Source organism: Ornithodoros turicata, chromosome 4, assembly GCF_037126465.1.
Source record: "Ornithodoros turicata isolate Travis chromosome 4, ASM3712646v1, whole genome shotgun sequence".
NCBI classification, from domain to species: domain Eukaryota; kingdom Metazoa; phylum Arthropoda; class Arachnida; order Ixodida; family Argasidae; genus Ornithodoros; species Ornithodoros turicata.
The window spans coordinates 44,732,249-44,756,144 of NC_088204.1; the positions used below are offsets into that span (position 1 = coordinate 44,732,249).

Below are 23,896 nucleotides of genomic sequence, written 5' to 3' on the forward strand. Positions count from 1 at the left end.
ATTTATTTCCTTGGTTGCCAAAGCAATAAACACGCACCAGAAGCTGAAATACCCGAGCTGACATTCAGGAGGAATTACACGAGGTTTTGGGTCAGAACATATCACCAAACATTACTTGACATCAAGGCCTTGCAAATAGTAGTAGATGTATGCTTAAGTATGGTGGATGAAATTTATTCAATTCATTTGTACGGCCACGTTCAGAATACGCGTTTCACTTACTGCTAATACTAAAGTACTGTAAAGAGTATCTTAAATACTTGTTAGAGGATTTAGTACTCTACTCAAATTACTTTGTTTTGAGTATTTTGTACTCTATTTTAAATACTTTTTACGCGGAGTATATAGTATCTTATTTTAAATACTTTTGCGCAGTATTTTGTACACGTCTGCAAGAAAGTTTCGTTGAGTGGCGAGGTCACGTAGAAAATAGCACGGCATCCAGTCATGGACAAGAGAAGATTTCAGAAAATCCCAGTGCACGTGCTGCAACCTGGGAGATTACTAGAAGGAACTGTTCTTCACGTTTCGTTTTCGCTGACCTTGACTCCTCGTGGACAAACAGACGAGAGAAACAGCTCTCCTACTTTGTTTCCAGCAAGTTCCCATAGTTCAAAGCGGCGCTAAGCTATATGGGATTTTCTGAAGTCGTCTATTCTGCCTTATCCGTACAATGCACCCCGCCTGGTAATCCATCAATATCGTGGTTGTGGTTAAAAAGTTGTTAAAGGCTGGTTTACAGACCGACGCAAGGTTTTACCAGTCGCCGCCACGTTCCGCGCCGCCCGCCAGAGTTCGTCATGCCGCGCTACGCCGTCTTAAGAGCCCGACGGAGCAGGGCGTAACTACGCGCGGCGCACCGCCGAGCATCGCGACCCGTCGCTGGTGAGTTCATAGTTCGACGACTTTTGGCGAAGCGCGGCGTCAATGCGCGACTACGCCAGCCGCCGTCGGGGGAGTAGAACAATTCTCTACATCTGGCGCTGGCCAGCGAGCTGTGCACGGCGCGGGACTCGCATTTCTCAACATGACGTCGCCCATTGAGCTTTTGATCGAAACTGGAAAGGAATATCTGTGCCTATATAATAAACGACGGGTGGACTAGAGAGGCAAGCAAAAGAACGACAACAGCTGGCAAGGCGTGCGACTTTCTTATTTAATTCGGTGTTCATGTTTGGGGGTACCAAACGTATTACAGTAATACAAACATAACAGTGCCAACGATGGGAACACGGATTGTCTTTAGTCGGATTCCAGCACGCGGGAGCAGATATTACTGCTTTCCCACTACGAAATGTGAAAAGCTCTGGTGCTGTTTTCGTTGCGCTGCGCCGAATCGCGTCAGACTATGATCCCGGTAGGATGAGGAAGCGCGGCGTAACGAACACTGGCTGTCGACGCGCAACGCGGGCGGCGATGGGCGAATGCTACGTCGGACTCAGCCTTCATCAAATGATATCGTCGCTTCGGTCTATCCCGTCGGACTATGATCAAGTGACGACGGCGAGCGAAGTGTATCGTGGCGAACTCTAGCGGGCGGCGCGGAACGCGGATGCGACTGACGAAACGTTGCGTCGGACTGTAAAGCAGTCTTTAGAACAAATAACAGTTGAAGCGTCTGACAAAAACAAACCGGATAGAAAGATAGTGGAGTTGCACCTTATCGCGATGCATGACAAGGACAGATGTACAAGTGCATCTCACGTGGGAAGAGATGCTCTACTTGGAAACGGATTAGATAAGTCAGGGCCTGTCAATGGGTTCACTACAGTAAGGTTCCAACGTGGGTGATAAGGCGAGCTACGAGCTCGTATTTGAACGTTTCTGTGGTCAAGAGTAAGTTTCAGTTGCAAGTCCAGATGGTCCTTGTGGCGAATTCGACTGGTCGATCTGCACTGGCCGATTCGTATTGGATTCGCGCGTTTTATTTGTCATTTGAGATGAACTCTCCACAACCAACAGCGCCTAGAAACGAAGCCTGATCCCGGCCGTAGCTAGGAAGACGTCAGGAGTCACAGGATGTGGCGACAGGCTCTCTGTCGCCCCGCCTACAAAGCCCGGAAGCCCAACTATCCACACTTCCGCATATTGTAAGGCCGACAAACAGCGAGTGTTGGGCTACATTTACAATTGTAGTTGGGCTGACTCGCGTGGGTTTGCCGGATACGCGCAACCAGGGATTTTCCCAGAACCCCGCACCCCCCTAATGCCCCCAAATCTTGCAACCCGCCTCCCCCCCCCCCCAAAAAAAAAAAAAAAAAAACGGCCACAAAGGCTAAAAACGGCTTACAAGCGGAAGATGTGAGACACCAACGACCCCACGATATGGAAGTCCTGGGAATATTTCTGCGCGCAACGACTTTCTTGGCTGGAGCGCCATTATGTTTTTGGTGGATCGGTTCCTCCATGCGAGATTTTGTTGCTCTGTAGCTGATTTGGAAAGTGTTAAGCGCGGACCCCATAACAAGCGACACGCGACGCGCTGCAGAATTTGTCGCTGTCGCGTCTGGTCATGGCGCGACTTCCTAGTCCATTTGAGCAGCGACATTTCGTCACCGAGAAATGATGTTTTTGGAGAAGCAATGCTTATTTTATTCGAGCTAAGTTGTAAATTGCCATAAATATACCAAAAATAGTATTTCATTCGTCAAAACGAAGAGAAATTGTAATGAAGTTGCTATGTAATATTCGCCGTAACGCAGTGGCGCTGCGGTTGAAGTACCCAACGCCCCGCCCACTTCTTCGTCTGCTAGTTTTGTTGGTTGCCCTCTCCACCCTCTCCCTTGCCCACGCGTTCAGTTCTTGTTTCACGCCGCCAAATCTAGCTGGTTTTGTCAAACAACAGGCAATGAACTCAGCGACATGCTACAAATATCTACTGGGAGTAGATGCAGAAATATTGAGCCACGACAAAGCTTTTTTTGTTGAGGTTTTATGCCGTGGACAATCTGTGCGTGTGGCTTCAACACTACCGAGAGAGCATCAGTCAGACATCCAGTTCGGTCCAGTCAGCGAGAGAATGTGGTACACCACTTTGTCATCACACACCTCGCGCTGCTCGGACCTTTTATTAAAAGATAATGTGGTACACCACTTTGTCATCACACACCTCGCGCTGCTCGGACCTTTTATTAAAAGATAACTAATACCTCTGTCACACGGGATGATTTAGTGTAATTTTCGTGTAGTACACTCCAACCAGCGAATGTCACTTTCACTACGTGCTTGCTACACGGCTTAAGTAAGTGTCACTTATAGCAGCGATGGCAATTACGATAGACAAGAATAAACGGCAGCGAAATATTTAGGCGCGCTCCACAATACCTTCCTCAAAATGTTTTTTTCTTTAATTTAGAAACACCTCCTGTTAATCTTCTTCCAACATTAAACAAATTGGCCTCAAACATGTTCCACAACAAAAATGGCCGCCGCCGGATGGCGAAGACCGCGAAGTTGTCATAGGCTGTTAACGAGAGTAATGACATGTTTTTTGGCACCATCTCGTACTGTACTTAAATAAAATAAACACGCTGTTGAAAATACTCGTTTAAAAATATTGTGGTGTCGGACCCCTCACTTTTCCTCAATATTTTTACCTATGCCACAAAACCTGCCGTCGAGGCTACACACTTTGTCAGCCGAAGGGAAGTGAAGTGTGTTTGGGGAACTCACTAAATCGTTAGTGCACTTTCTGCCGAGTGTCACTAAAAGATGTGTGACAGCACACGAACGACACTAAGTGCAAGTGTCACTCGCTGAAAGTGACACTAAATTAGTCCGTCTGACAGGGGTATAATCCGAAACTAAAAGGATTTGCGCTAGACGCAAAAGATACAGCCCAACAAATGCCCCCCTGCGTCCAGCAAATCCTACACATCAAGGAAAGTTTGTGAAGCCGAATCCTTTGCCGCACACGGTGTTCTTTGCGTTCGACACTGGTTTCGTCAAAGCGTCGGCGATCATGTCTTCAGTACGTAAGAATGTGATCCTGAACTGTTTGTTTTCCACTTCATTTCTGGCGAATAGGTATTTGAGATCGATGTGCTTTGTTCGTTGATGATACATCGGGTTTTCAGTTATTCTGATGGCAGACTGGTTGTCACAACGGACTTCTAAGGTCTGAGTTCCATAGTTATTGAATCCAAGTTCTGCCATGAACGTTTTAATCCACTTTCCTTCTTTTAAGCCTTCCGTAAGCGCAATGTATTCCGCTTCGCATGTTGACAAAGCTATTAGTTGTTGTCTCGTCGATCTCCAACTGATCGCACCCTGAGACATTATGAATACGTAACCACTCCTCGATCTGCCAGTGCCGCACTCGTTCCAGCTTGCATCGGTGTAACCTGTTATGGGCTCCTTGCATGCGCTGTACGTTATTCCAACGTTGCGGGTTCCTTTGAGGTAGCGGAGCACTCTTTTCGCCATCCTCCAGTGACTTAGCGTGTGATTCAAGTTGAACTGGCTCAGGTAGTGAGTGACAAATGCAAGATCTGGACGTGTCCCTTGCACCAAATACATTAAATTTCCTATCAGGGACTGATATGGTACATTCGGATTCTTCTCTGCAGCAGTCGCAGTCGTCGTGTCATTCCTCTGTCCAACTTCCATTGGTGTTTTTATCGGTTTGCAATCCTCCATCCTGAAGCGATTTCAGATCTCGTCAATGTATTTTCTTTGACTGATCGTTAGGGTCCTGTTCTGTTTGTCGTGTAGTACCTCAATTCCGAGAATATAGGTTGGCTCTCCCAAGTCTTTCAGTTCTACTTTGTTCCCTAGGTCCTTGATAGCTGTTTTTAGCAGGGCTGATGAAGTGGCCATCATAAGCATGTCGTCCACATATACGCTTAGAATAACCTTCTGATGTCCTTGGATCAATAGGTAAACACATCTATCCGCTTCAAGTCTCCTGTAACCCAAGTTCCTGAGGATTTCATCAAGCGTTAGGTACCATGTCCTCCCGGATTGCTTGAGGCCGTAAAGTGCCTTCTTTAGTAGATATACTTTATTGGCAGCTCCGGGATAGCCCAAAGGTGGCTCCATGTAGACAGTTTCCTCGAGTCTTCCGTGAAGGTACGCCGTCTTCACATCAAGTTGGCGCATCGCCATTCCTTCCTCAAGGCCTAATGCAAGGAGGATTCGCAAACTTGTCAACTTGACAACGCTTCATACTCACTGTCTTGTTCAAGTTGAGATATTGAGCTGTGATTTCCCACCTGGGGGGTCACAACATTCCCACCTTCTGCTTGTGATTCAGCCACATCCATATCAACAAATACGTTATCATGAGGAGGTTCTGGTTCTCGTGGTGGGATTTGACTTGAGTACTGAAAAACTTCGTAATCCTCCTGGCTGTTACTGTCGCTGTTCAACAGGAGTGAACCCTTTTTGTCTTCTATAAATTTTACGTCTCTGCTAGCAATGATTGACTTGCTGGACGGATCATAGAGACGATAAGCTTTCTTGTCTTGGTAATATCCCACAAAAATAACCTGCCGGCTCTTTTTATCGAGCTTGTTTCTTTGGTTGCCAGGAATCCAGGCATAGGCAAGGCAACCAAAAACTTTAAAGTATCGTACCGATTGGTAGCGTTTCGAGTATATTTCCTCTGGTATGCCTCCATCGAGAACCTTCTTGCTGCAACGGTTTTTTACGTATGCCGCAGCGTTGACTGCCTCGGCCCAAAAAAACATAGGCAGTTCAGCTTCGTGCAGGAGCGTTCGAGCTGTCTCGACTAATGTTCTGTTCATTCGCTCTGCAACGCCATTCTGAGCGGGTGAATATGGCGCGGTCCTCTCATGAACTATTCCCCTTGCTTTTAAGAAATGTGCCAAACGATCGTTGACGAACTCACACCCATTGTCAGTACGAATCCTTTTGACAGTCCGTCCAAGTTGGGTTTCGGCGGTGCATATGTGTTCCTTTAATGCTTCAGCGGCTTCGCTTTTATAGCGTAAGAAATGAACTGCTGCTCGTCTACTACAGTCATCTACAATAACCATAAAATACTTGCTTCTCCCTATTGACTCCACTGGAAAAGGGCCACATAGGTCTAGATGCAGCAATTCTAGTACTTCTGAGCTGTGACTTGAGAGAGCCCTGAAAGGTTCTCTTGAGTGCTTCCCAATGACACAGTTCTCGCAGGTTTCCATTCCCTTCGAAAGGAGTGGTAGGCCGGCCACTGCATTCGTTCGTGACATTTTCATTAGCGCGTCGACGTTCAAGTGTCCCATACGACGGTGCCACAGCATTTCTGCACTGTCGATCTTTGCATGATCCGCCCGCTCTGTTACCGGTATGGCTTGTGCATTCATTTTGTAGATGCCGCCAGTTTTCACCGCTGAGAAAACGAAGTTCTCTTCCTTGTGGACGGTGCAATCGTCGTCGCTGAAGATAACTTGCATACCGCTGTCGGTAAGCTTAGACACGGAAATCAGGTTATCCGTTATACCAGGAACATAAAGAACGTTTCTTGCTGTTAGCCTGTTGTCCACATCGTCATCTAGGACGCGAAAAATGACGGTTCCGGACCCCTCAGCGTCAATAGTCTTGCCATCGGCCACCGTAACTTGCCTCTTCTTTTCGGGCTTGAAGTCCCTTAGGATATCCATGCATCCGGTCGTATGGCTTGTGGCTCCCGAATCAATGGACCAATCTTCAGAGGCACACTTAAATTTCTTAACGCCGAAAGCAAATTCATTTGTCAGTCGTCCGTTTCTGTCCTGTGCTGTGGGTGCTCTGGCTAGTCTGGCCGTTTGCCTCGACTTTCCTTCAGTTGTGTCGGGATTTCGAATCCTGAATGACTCGTCTCGATTCCTGTTCTGACGTGGCGTCCCACTTCCAGCGTTTCCTGCTGAACGGGTCCAGCAGTTTCGTGCGAAATGTCCAGGTTTCCCACAACAAAACCTCAACAAAAGTTATGGGCCCAGGTCGGTTTCAAGACACCGAGTAACCTCAAGCGGTGAGCAAGTTCATATTCTTTTGAGAAAACAAAATGGCGGAGGGAACGCCGACTAACCACTCGGTCCACTTAGAGAAGCTTGACTTCAGCAATTATCCCACATGGCGTTTTAAAATGACGATATACCTCAAGGCGAAGGGACTTTGGTCAGCCGTGGAAGGCGAACGCCCAATTGACCAAGATGCCAGGCGTGAATGGGACAAGAAGGAGATCGAGGCTATTAACGTCATGGTCCAGTCGCTGTCAAGCGCACAGACGAGTTACGTCGTAAACCAGACGTCTGCAAAGGACATTTGGAACAAACTCGAAGAGGTTAACCGAGGTCGTGTACCCGAAAAGAAAATTGCTCTAAAACGGGAGCTCAACGGGATTAAGTGGACCAAAGAAGAAAATGCAGCACAATACATGCACCGCGTAGAATCCCTTTCTGAGCAGTTACGGAGTTCAGGCGAGACTATCGAAGATGCTGAAGTAGCAACTATAGCCATTCAAGGACTGCCAAGAGCATATTATGGAGTAGCCCGAGGCTTTGACGTGTGTTCTATGTCCGATATTACCCTACAAAAGGTAAGATATGCCGTTCTACAAGAAGAACAACGTCAGAAAAGAGACTCAGTTGATGAAGCCGCTTGTAAAGCAAGTGTTCGGCCGAAAAGGTACCAGCACGAGGATAAATATGCTTCGCAAACCAAAGCGCTAAAGTGCTACAATTGTGGGAAAACTGGGCCCATAACCTTTGTTGAGGTTTTATGCCGTGGACAATCTGTGCGTGTGGCTTCAACACTACCGAGAGAGCATCAGTCAGACATCCAGTTCGGTCCAGTCAGCGAGAGAATGTGGTACACTACTTTGTCATCACACACCTCGCGCTGCTCGGGCCTTTTATTAAAAGATAACTAATCCGAAACTAAAAGGATTTGCGCTAGACGCAAAAGATACAGCCCAACATTTTTGACGCTCGTGTGGCGGCAGTGACGTCGATTTCGTCGCTTCTCGCGTGTATCTGCCGCGTGTCGCTTGTTATGGGATTCGGGCTTTACCCCCTAGATTGACCAGTCGAGTTCGTCTGTCTGTTTTGGGGCTGATTTTATCTAGTATTTTGGTAGTAGGTACAAGGTATATCTATACTGGTAGCGAAAACAAGCGAAAATACCAAATCCGACCAATCGGCAAGTCTACCATCATGAGGTGCGAACGATCCTGGGTGTTGGTAGTAGAGGTACGATCGTAAACAAAAAAAAAAAAGCTTTGCAACATGAGCATGGCTTGTGTGTGTACTAATAGGTTATTCATAATTTCAATGTAGAAAACTTTCTGTTGCCCCACTCGTGCACTTATACGAAATCATCTACCACCCGAGTACATTTCCGTGTCCTGCTCCCTTTGCATATGTGTCACACTGGCAGGGATGGGCAGTAATACCCATATTTTGTATTATAATACTAATACATAATATTTCCTAGAAATCGGTATTATAATACTAATACGTAATACTTTGATTCTGAGGTATTATAATACATAATACTGATACTTCTGTGTATTACACGAGTAATACTAGTAATACATTGATATGTAACTTGGGGAGAAAGGAAGGAAAAGAAAATCAGAAATCTATATAAATTTCGCATTACTTATCGAGCCAGTCATTCTCCAATGACGTGTTATTTCAGATGCATATTCTCAAAGGGTAGCCCTCTATAGGGCATGCCTTTTCCGAATATGATGAGATAGCGCTGGTCAATTCGATCACAGTGAACAGCTTGCTCTCAGTGTGGAAGAGACTTCATTTCGTCCACCCTGGACGATAAAATGTGGGCCGTTCAAAAGTGTGTAACTGTCCATAGTGCAACCCCGTACAGGGGCGCCTGGACTGGACGCACTTTTTCATACCACAGAGGGCTTGCAATGCGATGACTCATCTTTACGGACGCTGGAATGGACGGAATGCGAGGAAGCCTCCAGTAACCTCTGGCACTGAGGTCACTCCCTTTGGGATAGTTTGAGGCAAAGGAATAATAGGGACGTTGTTGGTGTCCAGATGTTTGTGGGAAACGAAAAATTACGAATAAGGTTAGGCATTATATCCTCCAAATGCCCATTTCCCCCAACGTCCCAAATCAACCAAAAGCTCATTTCATCCGAAAAAAATGTTCGGAGGTTCTGGGCTTTCGGTTGATCTGGGCATGCGGGGGGCAGTGGCCCATATCCCCCAAATGCTGTTTTCATCCGAGCGCCCAGAACCACCGAAAGCGGGATACGTGAAAGCACACGATTCCTCTGTTTGTCAGGAAGATGAGTGAAGAGTGAGCGGTTCTTGGGTGTGCAGGAATCCAATCCTGCAACTGACTTAGAAGTAAAGTTTGCCAAGGAAAGGTATTATTGATGCGGATCGCGTTCAAGAAGTGATGTGATCCGAACAGAGAGATATTTTCCATGTGAGTGACTGCGGTAGAGGCACTGCGTAGGTCATCATAGTGGAAAGCCAATAGTAACAAAGCGCCCACGGCACAGGTCTCGAAAAAGGTTACAAAAAGGACATCCTCCTCTACGTTTCTTTTATGCTTTCTGTTAATACAGTTCAGACGTTCAGAAAACACGCTATTAACCGGCTGAAACAACCCCTAGAAAAAGCTTGCAAACAGTACGAATGCATGAAACCAATATATCGTCTGAACTGTCAATCTCCTCAGAAGGCACTTGAGGTTTGTGTTTTCTACCGCCCTGCTATACATATGTTCCAGCCACATACCACTCCCACCATGCTCTTTTTCCGTGGCTCATGACGCAGACCTCCACGACCTTCCGAAGATAGCGCTTCTCCTGTCAGCAACGTGCATACCAATAAAATTCAATATCGGAATATCTCTCCGTTCACATCACTTCTTGAACGCGATCTCATTTGTACACACCGAGGGTCGTGTCGTTCCTATCCACCCAAGCTCAAGCTTCTTTAATATAGATTTCGTGCATCAGCTCTCATTTTCATATCAGTCATATATGTTACATCTCTAAGGGGAGTTATTAGTCAGCAGGGGAACAAAGGAAGTTGTGCAAGTCAACGGGCCGCATACATCACGCCACAGAACATTTAGAGCACTGGATGAGCAGCATCCAGGGACCCACGGGACCCTCTCTGGTGAGTTGCAGGAAGTACAGTTAGAAGCAGAGTTAACTGGAACGCCACTTCTACCGCCGAAACGGGAAAAGGTCACCCTAGCGGCGCCTAGGAGGAATAAAAGGAAATAATGTTTCTACTGTCCTACTTACGCCGAATTCGTGTGGTCATGTTATGACCACACGGCCTAGCGCTCGGAAATTGCTAGGTCAGCTCCGGAGCTGGATCACGTGACAGTTGCCACCTGAACGTGCATGTTCAGGTGGCAACTGTCACTCATGCGTGCCAGGGATCTGGCGGTTTTAGGATCAGGATTAGGCTCGCCTCATCCCTTTTGGATCAGGGCAGTGCTCGTACACTTGGATCATGCTAGGGGCGTCGCGGTCGTCCGTCTTCGGGTTCCGTCGCGTGCTAAATCACGTGAACTTCAACGTGCGGGCCAATGAGGGCACTCGCCACCGTTGGAGTGCGGATTTGAAGACACTGGATACAGTTGGGGGCAACTCGCTATTCGATCGTTTCAAGACCGGACGAAAAAAGTGCTAGCTGGCAAATTCCGGGCGCTCGAAAGTGCCACACGAATATGCAAGATTGCTTGACTGCTCAGGATCTGGCAAAAAAAAAAAAAAAAAAAGTTGCCACGAAATGACCACCCGAATTCGCCATTATGCTGCTAGGGTGTCCGCCTTGGCATGTGTTGTTGACTCGGCATTACCCTCAACGGTGGTTATCATCGCCACGTTTGTTTTTGTTCGAGACGATTATGTAAAGTGTATGCTGGCCGATATCACGCGGATGTGATGCTGTTATCTCATTGATACACGCAAAGATGGACAGCAACTCCAGTAAATTTTCCACTAGACTCCGTGCATGCTAATTTGTTTTATCACAAATCTGAAAATGCCCCGTTGAGCGAACTCGACCACCTTGGCGTGTATCAGTGAGATAAAGACATCGCATCCGTGCGATATCAGCCGGCATACAACTTCACACAATCGCCGCAAACACAAACAAACATCGCGATCATAACCACAGCTAAGGGCAATGCCCGAGTCAACAGCTCATGGCAAGGCGGACACCCCCACAGCAGCAGTGGGACAGTCGAAACACTATTCGCCTTTATTACTCTTAAGAGCCTTTAGGGTTGCTCTCTCCCCGACTTTAGCTCCGCCAGTCGAAGTGGCGTTCCAGTTAACTCTGGTTCGAGCTGTACATTGAATTCCCGCATACTCGAGAACCGCTCACCCTTCCTCCTCTCCCTGTTAAACGGGGGAAGCGTGTCCTTTGAAGTATCCCGCTTTCGGTGGTTCTGGGCGCTCGGATAAAAAGAGCGTTTGGGGGATATAGGTCACTGCCACCCGCGTGCCCAGATCAACCGAAAGCCCAGAACCTCCGAATATTTTTTCGGAGGAAATGAGCTTTTGGTTGATTTGGGACGTCGGTGGAAATGGGCGTTTGGAGGATATGAGCTGCTACCAAAGGGGTTTTGTCCCTCCTTGAATAAATAAATTCTTAAGAAAAACAAAAAGCTGTCTATATGTGCGTGCTGAACACCTCGCAACATCGCGTCCTTATTGCACGTGGACGATACAGCTATCGTTGTCACTTTTTAACCGGCGAGAGGCTTATTCCAGGGATAAAACCGGAACCGAACCGATGACCGCTTGAAACCGAAATATTTCCGGGAATCGTAACTGGTAAATAACCGGATATTCTAGTCACCCGTGAACCGAAACGAAAATAAAATTCCGGTTACCGGTTCGTAACAAACGGTTCACAAGTAGAAGCATACTGGCAAGCCTACGCCTGCAACTTCAGTGTTACGTGTATACGCACGCTGACACCGACATATTATCATGTAGGCGATACTGGAATATTGTAGAAAATCGTTGGTTATGTGCGCTTCATTTCCACGCGTTGACAGTAGCCAAAACTTGAACATGGCCACCGCCGCCGCCCGTCAATGGACACTTCGATCAACCTTTGTTTTCGTCAGCACGGTCTTTGTCAAACTCATACACAATAAGCGTTGCCCAATGCTACACTGAATGTTGGCCATGTGTGATGGGTTCCATACTACCAGGTTGATGCAGCTTGGACTCGCAGAAAGCGCATCAAGCATGATCAAGCATGCTTAATTTTTGATGGTAAGAGGCCTGGTGTAAGACGGCGGAGAATTCTCCGAACCAATCTTCCAGTGACGTGCCGAATAAGACACACAGACCTGGCCTCTCATTATTAAAACATAAAAGTATGATATCTTATTTTTAGCGAAAATTTATGACACTACTCATGTTGAGATGCTGTATCCCCTGCGCAATCGTCCCCCTTCACAGAGCACAAATGCTGGGGAAAATCCCTGAGTTTATGGTAGTACAGCTTGGGACAAAAGTTTACGGAACATCGGGGTGTCGCGTTTCTCCAACGGAGCGACAACCTAGCAGCAAACAGGAGTGGACATACATACTGAGAGATGGATAGCATAGCCCGCCACCCGTTTCCTGTTCGATTGCTTCGTGATAGCTAGCAGGGAAGCGCTCCGATGAAGAAATACGCAGGTGCCGTGTTCCGTAAACCTTTGTCCCGAGCTGTACGATATCACGTAGACGGAACCATGAAGGCGCTTACGCGGCCTTTGTGGCCTCTTCTATTCTGGGAGCTAGGGTTCGCTTGAAGAACGGGTCATCTCTTTTACCAGGTAGCTTCTCCCAAATTTACCGACTCGGTGACAACTGACATTAAAGGGAGACTTCGTAACGATCGGGGAAAAAAAAAAAAAAACTTGCACTTGGTGCATAGTAGCCCCCGAACCCGAATACCTTCGAAAAATTTTGTTTTCTCCTGATGTGATGAATTATGCCTCAAATGTGAAATAATGAAACCGAAACTGGAACGTGGAAAGCAGGGCGCAACAATTTCCCCTTCCCAAGGCGCCGGCGTGACGTCACTCTGCATGAAGCGGGCATGCAGGATATCACGGCGGACGTAGCTACGCTGTGTTTCATTCCCGAAAGCGAAACCGTACGGCACTATGAACGTAGATTCGGGATCAGAATACTCAAATACAGATGAAGGTTATTCGCAGCGACAGCTTGATGTGGAGTGAAGACTCTGACGTTCAGAATCGCTCGGATACAAGAGATTGGTAAGGATTCATTTTACAGGACGTCCATAACATGTGTATGATGCTTTTTACATCTACAGGGTGTCCCAGAAAACGTGTCATTGAATTATAATAAAAAAAACTACGTCACCTAGAGTCATGCGGTCAACAGCATTTGTTCTTATTAGGTTTTTGCCACCTCCTAACGTGAATGTCATGTACTCCAAGTTTAATTATGTAAATATTTGCGAACTCAAATCGGAAATTTGCCAAGTAAATGTCACTTTTTTACCCCACCAATATGAAGAGCGTGCCGAATTCACTCAAATTCATGATAATTGACAGTGATATTCACGAGCCATCCCATCGGAAAAAATAGCCGAATATCATGCTTTTCGGGGCACTGGACCATAACGCGCGATGACTTTTTGAGCGAAATTGCTCTCACTGCGACGAAAGCAGGTTCCGAAGCCAGCCCACAGAGTGGTAGTAGAAAAAGTAACAGTTCCTAAAATTGGGAGACGGAAAGCATTATCCCAGCGAAAGTCGGACGTGATAAGCCGTGCCTGTTTTATCTCTTTCTACGATGTTGGGGAGGGCTGGGTTTCCAACCTCCTTTCGTCGGACTGACAAAGATTGCGCTGAAAAATTCATCGTGCGCTATTCTGTGCGACCTCCGTAGAGCATGATGTTCGGCTATTTTTTCCGATGGGATAGCTCCTGAATATCTCTGTCAATTATCATTAATTTGACTAAATTAGACACGCTCTTCACATTGGTGGGGTAAAAAAGTGACATTTACTAGGCAAATTTCCGACTTAAGCTCGCAAAAATTTACATAGTAATTAAACTTACGTTACACGACATTCACATGAGGAGGTGGCAAAAACCCAGTAATAACAAATGCCGTTGACCGCATGACTCTAGGTGGTGTAGGTTTTTTATCATAGTTCAATGACACGTTTTCTGGGACACCCTGTATGCAGGTGTACTGTTTGCTTATAAGAGGAACCGCAGTCAGCAGCTTCCCTCTCAGCATTATCTACGATCGATATATTTTTGCACTTATCGGACATGCTGACTGATAATGCATACCACTTTGCGTTGTTGTTTGAGGTACTGTTGGGGACGCGGTTAGCTAAAATCGCCTGTCAGTACTTCGCCAGTCCATATTATTACCTATGTTGCGCTTGAAAGTGTTGTGCCAATATTGTATATGAAGGCAGACCATGCGCGGCACGTGCTAGTTAATCGAAAGAAAGAGTCTTGCAACATCTGGAGATTTGAGGTGAGATAAATCTCGTAGTGCTCACTTTAGACTGCCGTGTCCCCTACAGTAAATGCCACGTTGAGTATGCTTCGGAGAGTCGGGAAACAGCGTATACAGGGTGGTCCACCAACCATGATAGAAATTCATAGTAAAAAACGTAGGCCCCGGAGAGACATGCGGTCAAGGGATTTTTTTTTCTGCCAATAACTTTTGCCACATATTGGTAACATTTTTATTTCATTTCAATTGACGCAAAGTTAATTTCTTGAATTGAACTCCAAAATTTCCCAAGGCAACCTAACGTTTTCTTTGCGGAAATGGGTTCCCTGTGGTAATTTTACTCGGTATAGCACATAAACTCGTAATGCAATGGCAATGGACCTTTTCCATATTCGCGTCGCCCCTGGCGGTGGAATGTCGAACGCCGTGTCTTTCCCCTCAATAATGGTGACGCTCTACGAACTGGCACGTACGTTGCGTGGGAAAGTAGCAAAAGAAGATTGGAAGAGAAATGCGGAAAGAGTGAAAGCGCATTGTACTCATTACCAGACCTCAAACGTCCGCGTAACCTTGAAACCGATTATCTCCTCACAATGAACATGACAGTCACCCGCAGGTGGGTCCATGGCGATGTTTTCCGCTCAAAGATGGCGGACTCAAGGGCTGGGCATGCGCATACGTGTTGTCGGAAATGGTTCATTGCTGAAATAAATTCGCCGAAAATCCGTGGAAATGAGCCCTTGGCTCCGCCTCTTTTTTGACGGCTCGTAGTTTGAGCGCAAAGCTGCGAAGAAAGGAGATTACGAAAGAAGTGAGAGGGCGCTGACAAGCTGGTGCATGATGAGAGAGGCGGAACCCCAGACGAGGAGAGAAGAAGGACGACACAACAAGAATAGACGACTTCAGAAAATCCCAGTGCTCTTTGCGCATGCATTGCATCCTGGGCGCTTGCTGAGCGGGGGAACGAAGAATAATCCTTCACATTTCACTTTCGCTGACCTTTACACGTCGTGGACAATGGACCGGTAGGGGAGTAATCGGAACAGTTTGGTGGCCACCCGTTTCTTTCGTATTAGTAAACTCCCACAGTTCAAAGCGGCGCGCTAAGCACTCTGGGATTTTCTGAACTCGTCTATTCTCGACTTCTTATCGAGAATTCTTGTTGTGTCGTCCTTCTTCCCTCCTCGTCTCGGGTTCCGCCTCTTCCATCAAGGAGATTACATTGACACGCCACACGAGGGGGGTGACCTCATTTTTGATAAGATAGCTCTGGTTCCCGCACTCACCGCACGTGTTTGTTCCTTGGGTAAGGCTTGTAACCCTTTCCCCCCTCGTGTGGCGTGTCAATGTCATAGCAGGTTTGGGCTCAAACTACGAGCCGTCAAAAGAGCGCCGCCAAGCCAAGGGCTCATTTCCACGGATTTTCGGCGAATTTATTGCGGCAATTGCCATTGCATTACAAGTGGGATTATGTGCTATACTGAGTAAAATGACCACGGGGAACCAATTTCCGCAAAGAAAACGTTAGGTTGCCTTGGGAAATTTCGGAGTTCAATTCAAGAAATTAACTTTCCGTCAATTGAAATGAAATAAAAACGTTACCAATATGTGGCAAAAATTATTGGCAGAAAAAAATCCCTTGACCGCATGTGTCTCCGGGGCCTACGTTTTTTACTATGAATTTCTATCATGGTTGGCGGACCACCCTGTATATAAAGTCATATACAGGGTGTCTCAAGAAACGTGTAATTGAATTATAATAAAAATAACTACGCCACCTACAATCACGCAGTCAACGACATTTGTTCTTACTAGGTTTTTGCCACATTTCCTCCGGAACCCAAACAAACCTTTCACTTTTCTCAAAACACTGGTTCTGGCTTCTGGGCATGTACAGTGAACCAAGCGCATGAGTGCGCCTATGCTAAAACTGTATTGTTGTCTCGAACGCTAGAACCTTCAGGATGTTGCGCTCAATTCATTCGTCCGCCATTTTGGAACGATCAGAAATTATCTACGGACAGCATGAACAGTTCATAAAACGTGGACGGCAAGGCGAGCGAAAAGGGCTGCTCCCGACGACAACCTCGCAAGTTAAGTAACGCAAGAGCGACTCATGAGAGATGCATATCTGTGCCATGCCCACTTGACGACAGGAAAAAGGCTTATCTGCCAGGACAAAGAAACAGCTCTTCAACCAATCCACTCCAGTTAGGAATCCTCGCGGATAATTTTCCGCGTAAATTCACTAGAGTTCGTAGAGGAAGGTCTATGCACCTTTTGTGCAACCGCAGACACAAAGGGAATCAAATGGACCAAGCGAATACATTTCTTGGTTCGGGGGTTTTGTCACGTGAAGAAAGAAGGAAGACGGCACACCGCCAACAATATACAACATACAGACTGGAAAAACACCACATACAGATTTCTACTTCAATCTGTTCGCCCAGGCACAACACTAAACAATGCAGACATACTTCTCTGCCTCGTTTTAGTTGGCAGCTGTATACGCCTTCATCAGTATATTTTTTGCCATGGAAGTTTTCTCAACATTTCTCAACAAACAAGAACATTAAGCACATACATGCTCAAGTACATATTGTGCCCCCAAAATCGGGGGAAGAAATGTTCATGAAAGTGTACAATGGATACAGGCAAAAACGAGTGTTTACTAAAGGTGCTATGAATGCCCCACAGCCTAGTATGTATTATGAAACCGTATTATCTATAGAAAATTCTAGGCATAGCCAACAATTTTCTTCCGAAGTGAACTCCGCACGGGAGGCCCCGGAAAGAACGGTCCCATCTGGTATTGTAAGAAAAAATTGTCCCGTGCTCTCCGCTGCTGCCTCTAGACTGCGTATGTCGGAATCATGTGGGAAAAAGCCGAGGGGGGGGGGGGGGGGGAGCTCGTTTTAGAGGTATCTAAGCTAGAGAGCCTCGTATTAGAAAATACTATCACAGGGAAAATGGCGACCTGTTAGGTCATAGCGTGGTGATAGCGAAAATAATTTTCGGGAATCACGTTTTTAGCGAAATACAAGGTTTCACGATGACTTTTGCTTCAGTTTCATTTCCTTCTTCGATGACAATACGTGCTGAAGACGACGAGGTGTGACTCTCGAAGCTTCTCTTCATCCTTGTACACAACAGACCTATCCCTGTTCACAAACAAATGACGTCAGATGGTACAACAGCGTCGCCAATTTGGTAGACTGGAACTACTGTAGCAAAAAATCAATAAGTCACAAGAAAGCGCATTTCAATATAGCTTTTCATACTGTAAGGCTTTTACGCTGCCTTGTGCTGCTCCATTCTACCGGTAGCCCTTTCTAAAGATGGCTAGCGAACTGGGCTCTTCCATTTTCGGGAACATGAAGGGCACGATTTTCTCTCGGAGTGCATGTAGGGTTGTCACCTTTCGTAGTGAAAAATACCGGCTGAGGGAGAGGAGGTGGAATAGAGGGAAAGGCTCGCGGGAAAGGGAAAGTGGGTGAGGGGTGGATGAGCACACATAAGTTCCTGTGTGTGGCTGGATCATTGATGTTAGAAATTGCTGTAAACGGGCATGAACGCCACACTGGATCGTATTGGAACAACCGGATTGGACTGTTATTTACTTTGATAAAAGTATCGATGCACACGAACCCTTCTTGCAGGCGGAGATCTCATGATGGTTGTATACAGCATAAGTACTTCTAGCTGGCTCGACACAACCACCAATAGCTTTGCACAACCATTGATCTTGTCCCCTCCGAACACAAGACTTAATGAATAACAATGATAATAATGAATAACTAAGAAAACGACTGGTGACTGCGGAGTTGGGTCTGTGCTCCAGATTTATTCAAGCTGTAGTGGAATGTTGAAGAGAAAACCTCGCAAAAGCCCCTGTGAAAGTTGTTGAGCCACAAATACCGACAAAAGGCTGCCGGTACCACCTTCCTACCGGCAACCGGCAGAGCGAACAAATAACCGGCCGTGCCGGTATAATACCGGCCTGGTGGCAACCGCATGTGGTGCCATTATACAAAGCAAGCGCAAACTAAATCATAATAACAAACCACAACCCTTGGGTGGGCCCTTCTTTTCTTTCCGCAGTGGATTGGAAACGCGAATGAAGACACCAAAGTGACTAAAAACGTGACCTCATTTGTGTGTACCATTGATACAGAGAAGCGACCCTTGACCTTTCTGAAGGAATACGACTTTGTGAAACAGCGGTTTTCGCCGTCTGCGGTGACGTTTCTTCGGTAGAAGTCTATTTCTGGCGGCTTTTACCCAAGATAAACTGTTCCGTTTGCATACATTGGTTTATAATGTATATTAATGCCTACAACCCATACCGGGTACGTACTTTATCATTGGAGAACAAAATAGACGATTACAGTCATCGTGTAAGTGCGGACTTTCTTGCAATTGTAACACTACAGACGTAGAACCAGAACGGAAATATTCGTTTTATCTGTACCGCATCTATTTCAGTCACTGTGATGATTGCTCCGGAAAACTGCACGACTGAACTATAATCTGTAATGGAAAGCTCCAACGCTTTTGAAGCAAATGGTTTTGTTGTTGAATGAATCGCCTTAAGTGAAACGTGCATCACCAATACTAATGCAGGTCACCAAGAAATGTCAAGCCTAGATGGTCGTACTTTTTAGCCGGGAAAGGGGTACTTGGTGTACTTGATGTTTGCATTGAAAAATATTATCCTCCCTTTTGTGTCCTGCATAGCTCACAAAACCATACTTTGTTTCTGAGGAGCGCAGTTGAAAAAGCAAAATACCTGCAGACCTTGCCGAATAATAAAGGGTGGCCTGTACTGTAAATGACATACACTGCCGATTTATACCGGCTGTTGGACCGTCAGTCCCTCCCTTATACTAAAAATGGAACTTCACACTTAAACGCGCCTTTTTTTCACTAAAACTATGGACATCTGCTCGAAAACGAGACTCACTAAATCATAGGGGAAACCTATATCTATATAGAGGACCCTAAGGAGGAACCAACGAATTTTTCGGGTTTTCCTTTTTTTTTTTTTTTCATACGTGTCGACATACGCAGCCTAGGGGCGCCATCGGTGCACCGCGATCATTTTTTGTTCCCATGCCATCCAGGACCCTTTTTTCCGGGACCATTTTTTTCGGGACCGTTTTCTCCGGACCCCGTGGTTGAAAACGTGTCTTCCCATTTCGCCTATTCCCATTTTGCCTAATGCTTCTTAGCAGATTATCTCGCCATCCCTTAGCAGGTTCACCGCCCTCGAACTGCAGGGGGTCCCATTTCGCCTAACGTATGCTGCAGACAGTCCCACTTCGCCTACTAATCCGTGTTACGTAAGAAAGAAGGCGGTCCTCTGGCATGCTGCCAAAAGTCAATTTCGGATCTTCATATAGCTTTACATGCAACCTAGTTGGTTTCACTGAAGCATGAGGTCTGTATTTATAATTCATATTACACTAGGGTTTCTTCCCTCATCTGTTGGTTCACAAATATAGACTGTGCAAGAGTGAAAACATGGTTTTTATTTACATTTTTTTTAAATTAAAAGGGCAGCTTTGTTTTCTGCACTTCAAAATTCTTCCAAATTTGCAGCTCTACTCAATATGCATTAGATATCCAACGGCATCGAGGTACGACATCATGTCCCGTTCGCCATTCTGAATTATTGACTGCTCAATGACATTCTTAAGTAGCATCACAACTTTTTATTAATTCCAACGCCCTACGCCGGCTTTTTCAACTGACCCTAAGTGATTTGGGAGAAATTCACAGCACACCCTGGAGGAGACTAGAATTTGTACGACACCGACCAGAAGAGGAATTCCTGTCGGAAAATATTTCCGTGTATAACTCCCACCGTTAGATAATGCGCAGGCCCTCTTCAGAGCACCTTTTTACCGAATAACGCGCGCGTTATACACCGGAAAATACGGTAGTTAGGTTGAACGTGGGTTAAGGCGTCTCGCTCGGTGGTGTCGTGCTAACTGGGAGGCGGTGGGTTCGAATCCTACCACCGGTTGTGCTGTCTGAGGTTTTCCCTGGGTTTTCCGAAGACTTTCGAGACGAATACCGGCACAGTTCCCCCTGAAGTCTGCCCAAGACGCATATTAACCCCCTATCCCCCCCCCTCCTTCCTGCTGTCCTTTCTCCATCTGTTCTCATCTGTACGTCGCTCATAGCAACCTCTCATCTCCACATAGCCACATCTCGCTCATAGCCACCTCGCCGTCGCTCATAGCTTCGCGGCGCTAACACGAAAAAAAAAAAAAAAAGAGTTAAATTAAACACGACTATAGTGACACCAGTTTCCATATTTAACATCGCTCAGGTGACACTGAACATGGCTCGAAGCCTTGTTTCATTCGTCATGCTGTCCATCAGGAGTCACTATGTAAAATGTTTGTAAAATGTTTTTGTTATATTTGTACATTATATTTACACCTTATATTTGCAAATGTAAAGGGTCTTTGTTTCGGACGACGTAAGGTAGTTGTCCGACGAGCACATTGATTTCTTGCACACGTCATCATCGGGTCGGAGCGTGTAAGTAACGCCCACTTGCCGACAGTCCCGTTTTGCCTAATGAGATTGCATGGCAGTCCCATTTCGCCTAACGGCTGTTACCCCTCCCGCCTCTTTAATCCGATAATCCGGGTTAGGCAAAATGGGAATAGGCGAAATGGGATGTAACCGTTGAAAAACGACAGTTCGAATAACAAGATGGAAGAAGCCCTTCTGAACCTGGGAGACTAGTATAAAGTGCAGAATTATTTTTAAAAAAGATGCTTCCGATACTTCCAAGAGACCTTGCAAAGTACTTTGACAAGTACAAACAAGTGTTTTAAACACTATACGTTAGGACAAAATGAAATTTTCCGAGTTGTACGAAAAATGTGCGTGCGCTACTGGTTTTATGTAGTAGGCTCATTCCGTGTCCAGTTTGTACCAAGTCCTCGTTTTTAACATAAACGTTCATGTATCCATCCACCAATCACCGAAAACGTTATATTCGATAATAATCGCCTCGTTTCATTACTAGTGATGTCACACACACCCTGATTTGGTCCCTGCATAGAACTCAGGTGTCGACCCACAAGTATTTCTTGGAAGAGTGACGAAATCGGGGCTTGTTGGTATGAGACCATATTGCCGCTGAGCGCTATAAGACGAGGACTTACTTAAGAAGGAACACAACACATGCGCTAACTTCCTATTTAACTTAAGTATTTCTTGGAGACGTCAATCACTAGAGTCCGGGACGAGTAAGCAACGCCCACTTGCTGACAGTCCTGTCTCGCGAATGCATTGCGCGACAGTACCATTTCGCCTGACGTTATGGGCCACTGTACATGCTCATAGATTATACATGCAAGAAATCGTTTAATATGTATACCATCATAATAATGCAGAAAACGCTCCGTCCGACAAAACTCTACGTCTAACGCTATTCGAGGATGCAAAATGTGGAGAACGCTACATTTTTACACTTGCTATGTAACAACAGTTTCATCCTCGTGCTAGATTTCCCGGACCGAAGGTTGTGCGAAACGAGAGAGAGATAGAAAAAGAGAAAAGAGGTGAACGAGAAAGGGTGTGGGATACGTGCCGAGGCAGAGTTTACGGGCACAATAGCGGGGTGTACCCCCTTAGGCTTGAGTCCCGGATAACAAACAAACAGGGCACCGCCATGCAGGAAACGAGAATGTAGTATATTTCTGCCTTCTTTAGTATGATATATCGTCCCCCTGTCAGAGATGACGTGACCAGCACTGGCCAAAACGGTCTTGGGGCTGCCTTCGGTCGTCGGGGACCCCCACGAGCACTCTCGAGGACCCTCGGGGGTCCGCGGACCACACTTTGGGAACTACTGCCTCGAGGACCACCACCCTATAAAGCCGTTATACGTGCCCGCGTCCCGTCTCATGGCCTTGCATTGTCCATGGCTGACTGAGATTAGTAACCTTCGAGCTCCAGGGTGGTTGGCTCTGGAGCACCACCGGCTTTCAGTATGAAGACGGAGGCAGTGGCGTCCTCATATACTCACACTGCCTTCCCCGAGGGGGATGTTTGGGAAAGGTGAGCGGTCACCCTGGACGGGGGTGGCGACTCGGTGCACCCAAGGGAGGGAAGAGGCAGGGGAAAGACGATGGTGGTACAGGAGAGGGTGGTGGAATCGGATAGTCGCGGACAACTATACCCACAAAACCGAAACGAGGCTGACAAGCTGGTGCATGGCTGTCTGCGAGAATTTGTCTGTATTGCTTGTCTCTGGTCTTACTTCGCAACTATACCCACCGCTAAAAACATGCGAGCACCCTTCAGTAGCCCTGATGCCTCAATAGCCCACATGCTCCCTGTACCACGGTAACCGCCAAGATGGTTGTTACCCATCTCTTGAAGTCGCCACTTACCAGTACGCTCGACGTTCGAGGGGGAAGTGTGGGAAACGGCACAAGAAGAAGAAGGGGGCAAACGAAGAGGGACGACGACAAGAAATGAACAAAATCACGTAGTGAACGGAGAGCGCTCTCCGTTCAGTATGTGCTTTTGTCGTACGTACTAAACGGCGACCTGTACGTCGAACAACCAATTAGCCCAACTTTCTACTCTGAGAATAAAAGCGGTGTGCAGCGCCGAAAGAGTGCGTGTTCACGGGTTTGAGAGGACACAAACTGTATTTAACGTTTGACTTGGACAGTCTTGGTTCATTATAATGCGAGTTTCGGATATAAATCGCTCGTTGTGTTTTGGTCTCGGAGCGGACCAAGGCAAGTCTGCGGTTTAGCGGCAGCTCACAAGGTAAAAAAATATTAGGGTACTTCTAAACACGATTATCATTCCGTTATTTTGGTACTATTCCCAGCAGTTTCCGTCTGGTTCGAACAGTATCATCACTCTCACCGACGAAGAAGGCAGACGAAGCCTTACGAAAAACTACCGCGCCGGCGAAGCAGCTAGCCTGCCTCGGGTAATTTCCGTTGGTTATGTTGTAATCACAAGACAGTACGCGACTTGCTCTGGGAAACGCATGCTTGGTGAATTCGGTAGCCGCTGAAGAAACTACAAAGCAGACACACACTGTAAAATACCGAGATACACAGTTCATAAATCGACAGCAGGCCCTGTTTATTCGCGTTAGCGCAAGAACTGAACCTCGCCCCAGGCGATCCCCTCTTTCTCCATTCAAGATGTTACGTAACAATATCACTCGTTCTACATAACGCGCAACGGTGAAGGAGCACGTAGAGGTCTCGTCGACTCTCGACTTTGATAACGTAATAACGACAAACCTTATCAATGCACCGCCCTTGTTGTTGCAAAGTGCCAGCACTCGACTGTTATGGGAAGGCATGGATCAGCTGCGCAGTCGTCATTCCGGGGAGATCCGAGTTTACGCTACCGAGTGTGGCACAGATGTATAGTATACGCAGTGTTGTGCGT

The 23,896-nt window shown here is 46.5% G+C and overlaps 1 protein-coding gene across 3 annotated transcripts in view; it reads right to left on the minus strand.

Annotated features, from left to right (window-relative positions):
* Positions 1-23,896, minus strand: part of LOC135391477 (transmembrane protein 94-like) — a 587,105-nt gene that overhangs the window by 35,299 nt on the left and 527,910 nt on the right. Inside the window, exon 25 of one of the 3 annotated variants that reach the window (XM_064621742.1) lies at positions 17,353-17,607. The exons of the other annotated variants lie outside the window; for them this stretch is intronic. Coding sequence (XP_064477812.1) covers positions 17,602-17,607 — 6 coding nt within the window. The 3' untranslated portion in view covers positions 17,353-17,601. Of the gene's footprint in view, positions 1-17,352; positions 17,608-23,896 lie in introns of those variants that run through there. 3 annotated transcript variants of the gene reach the window in all.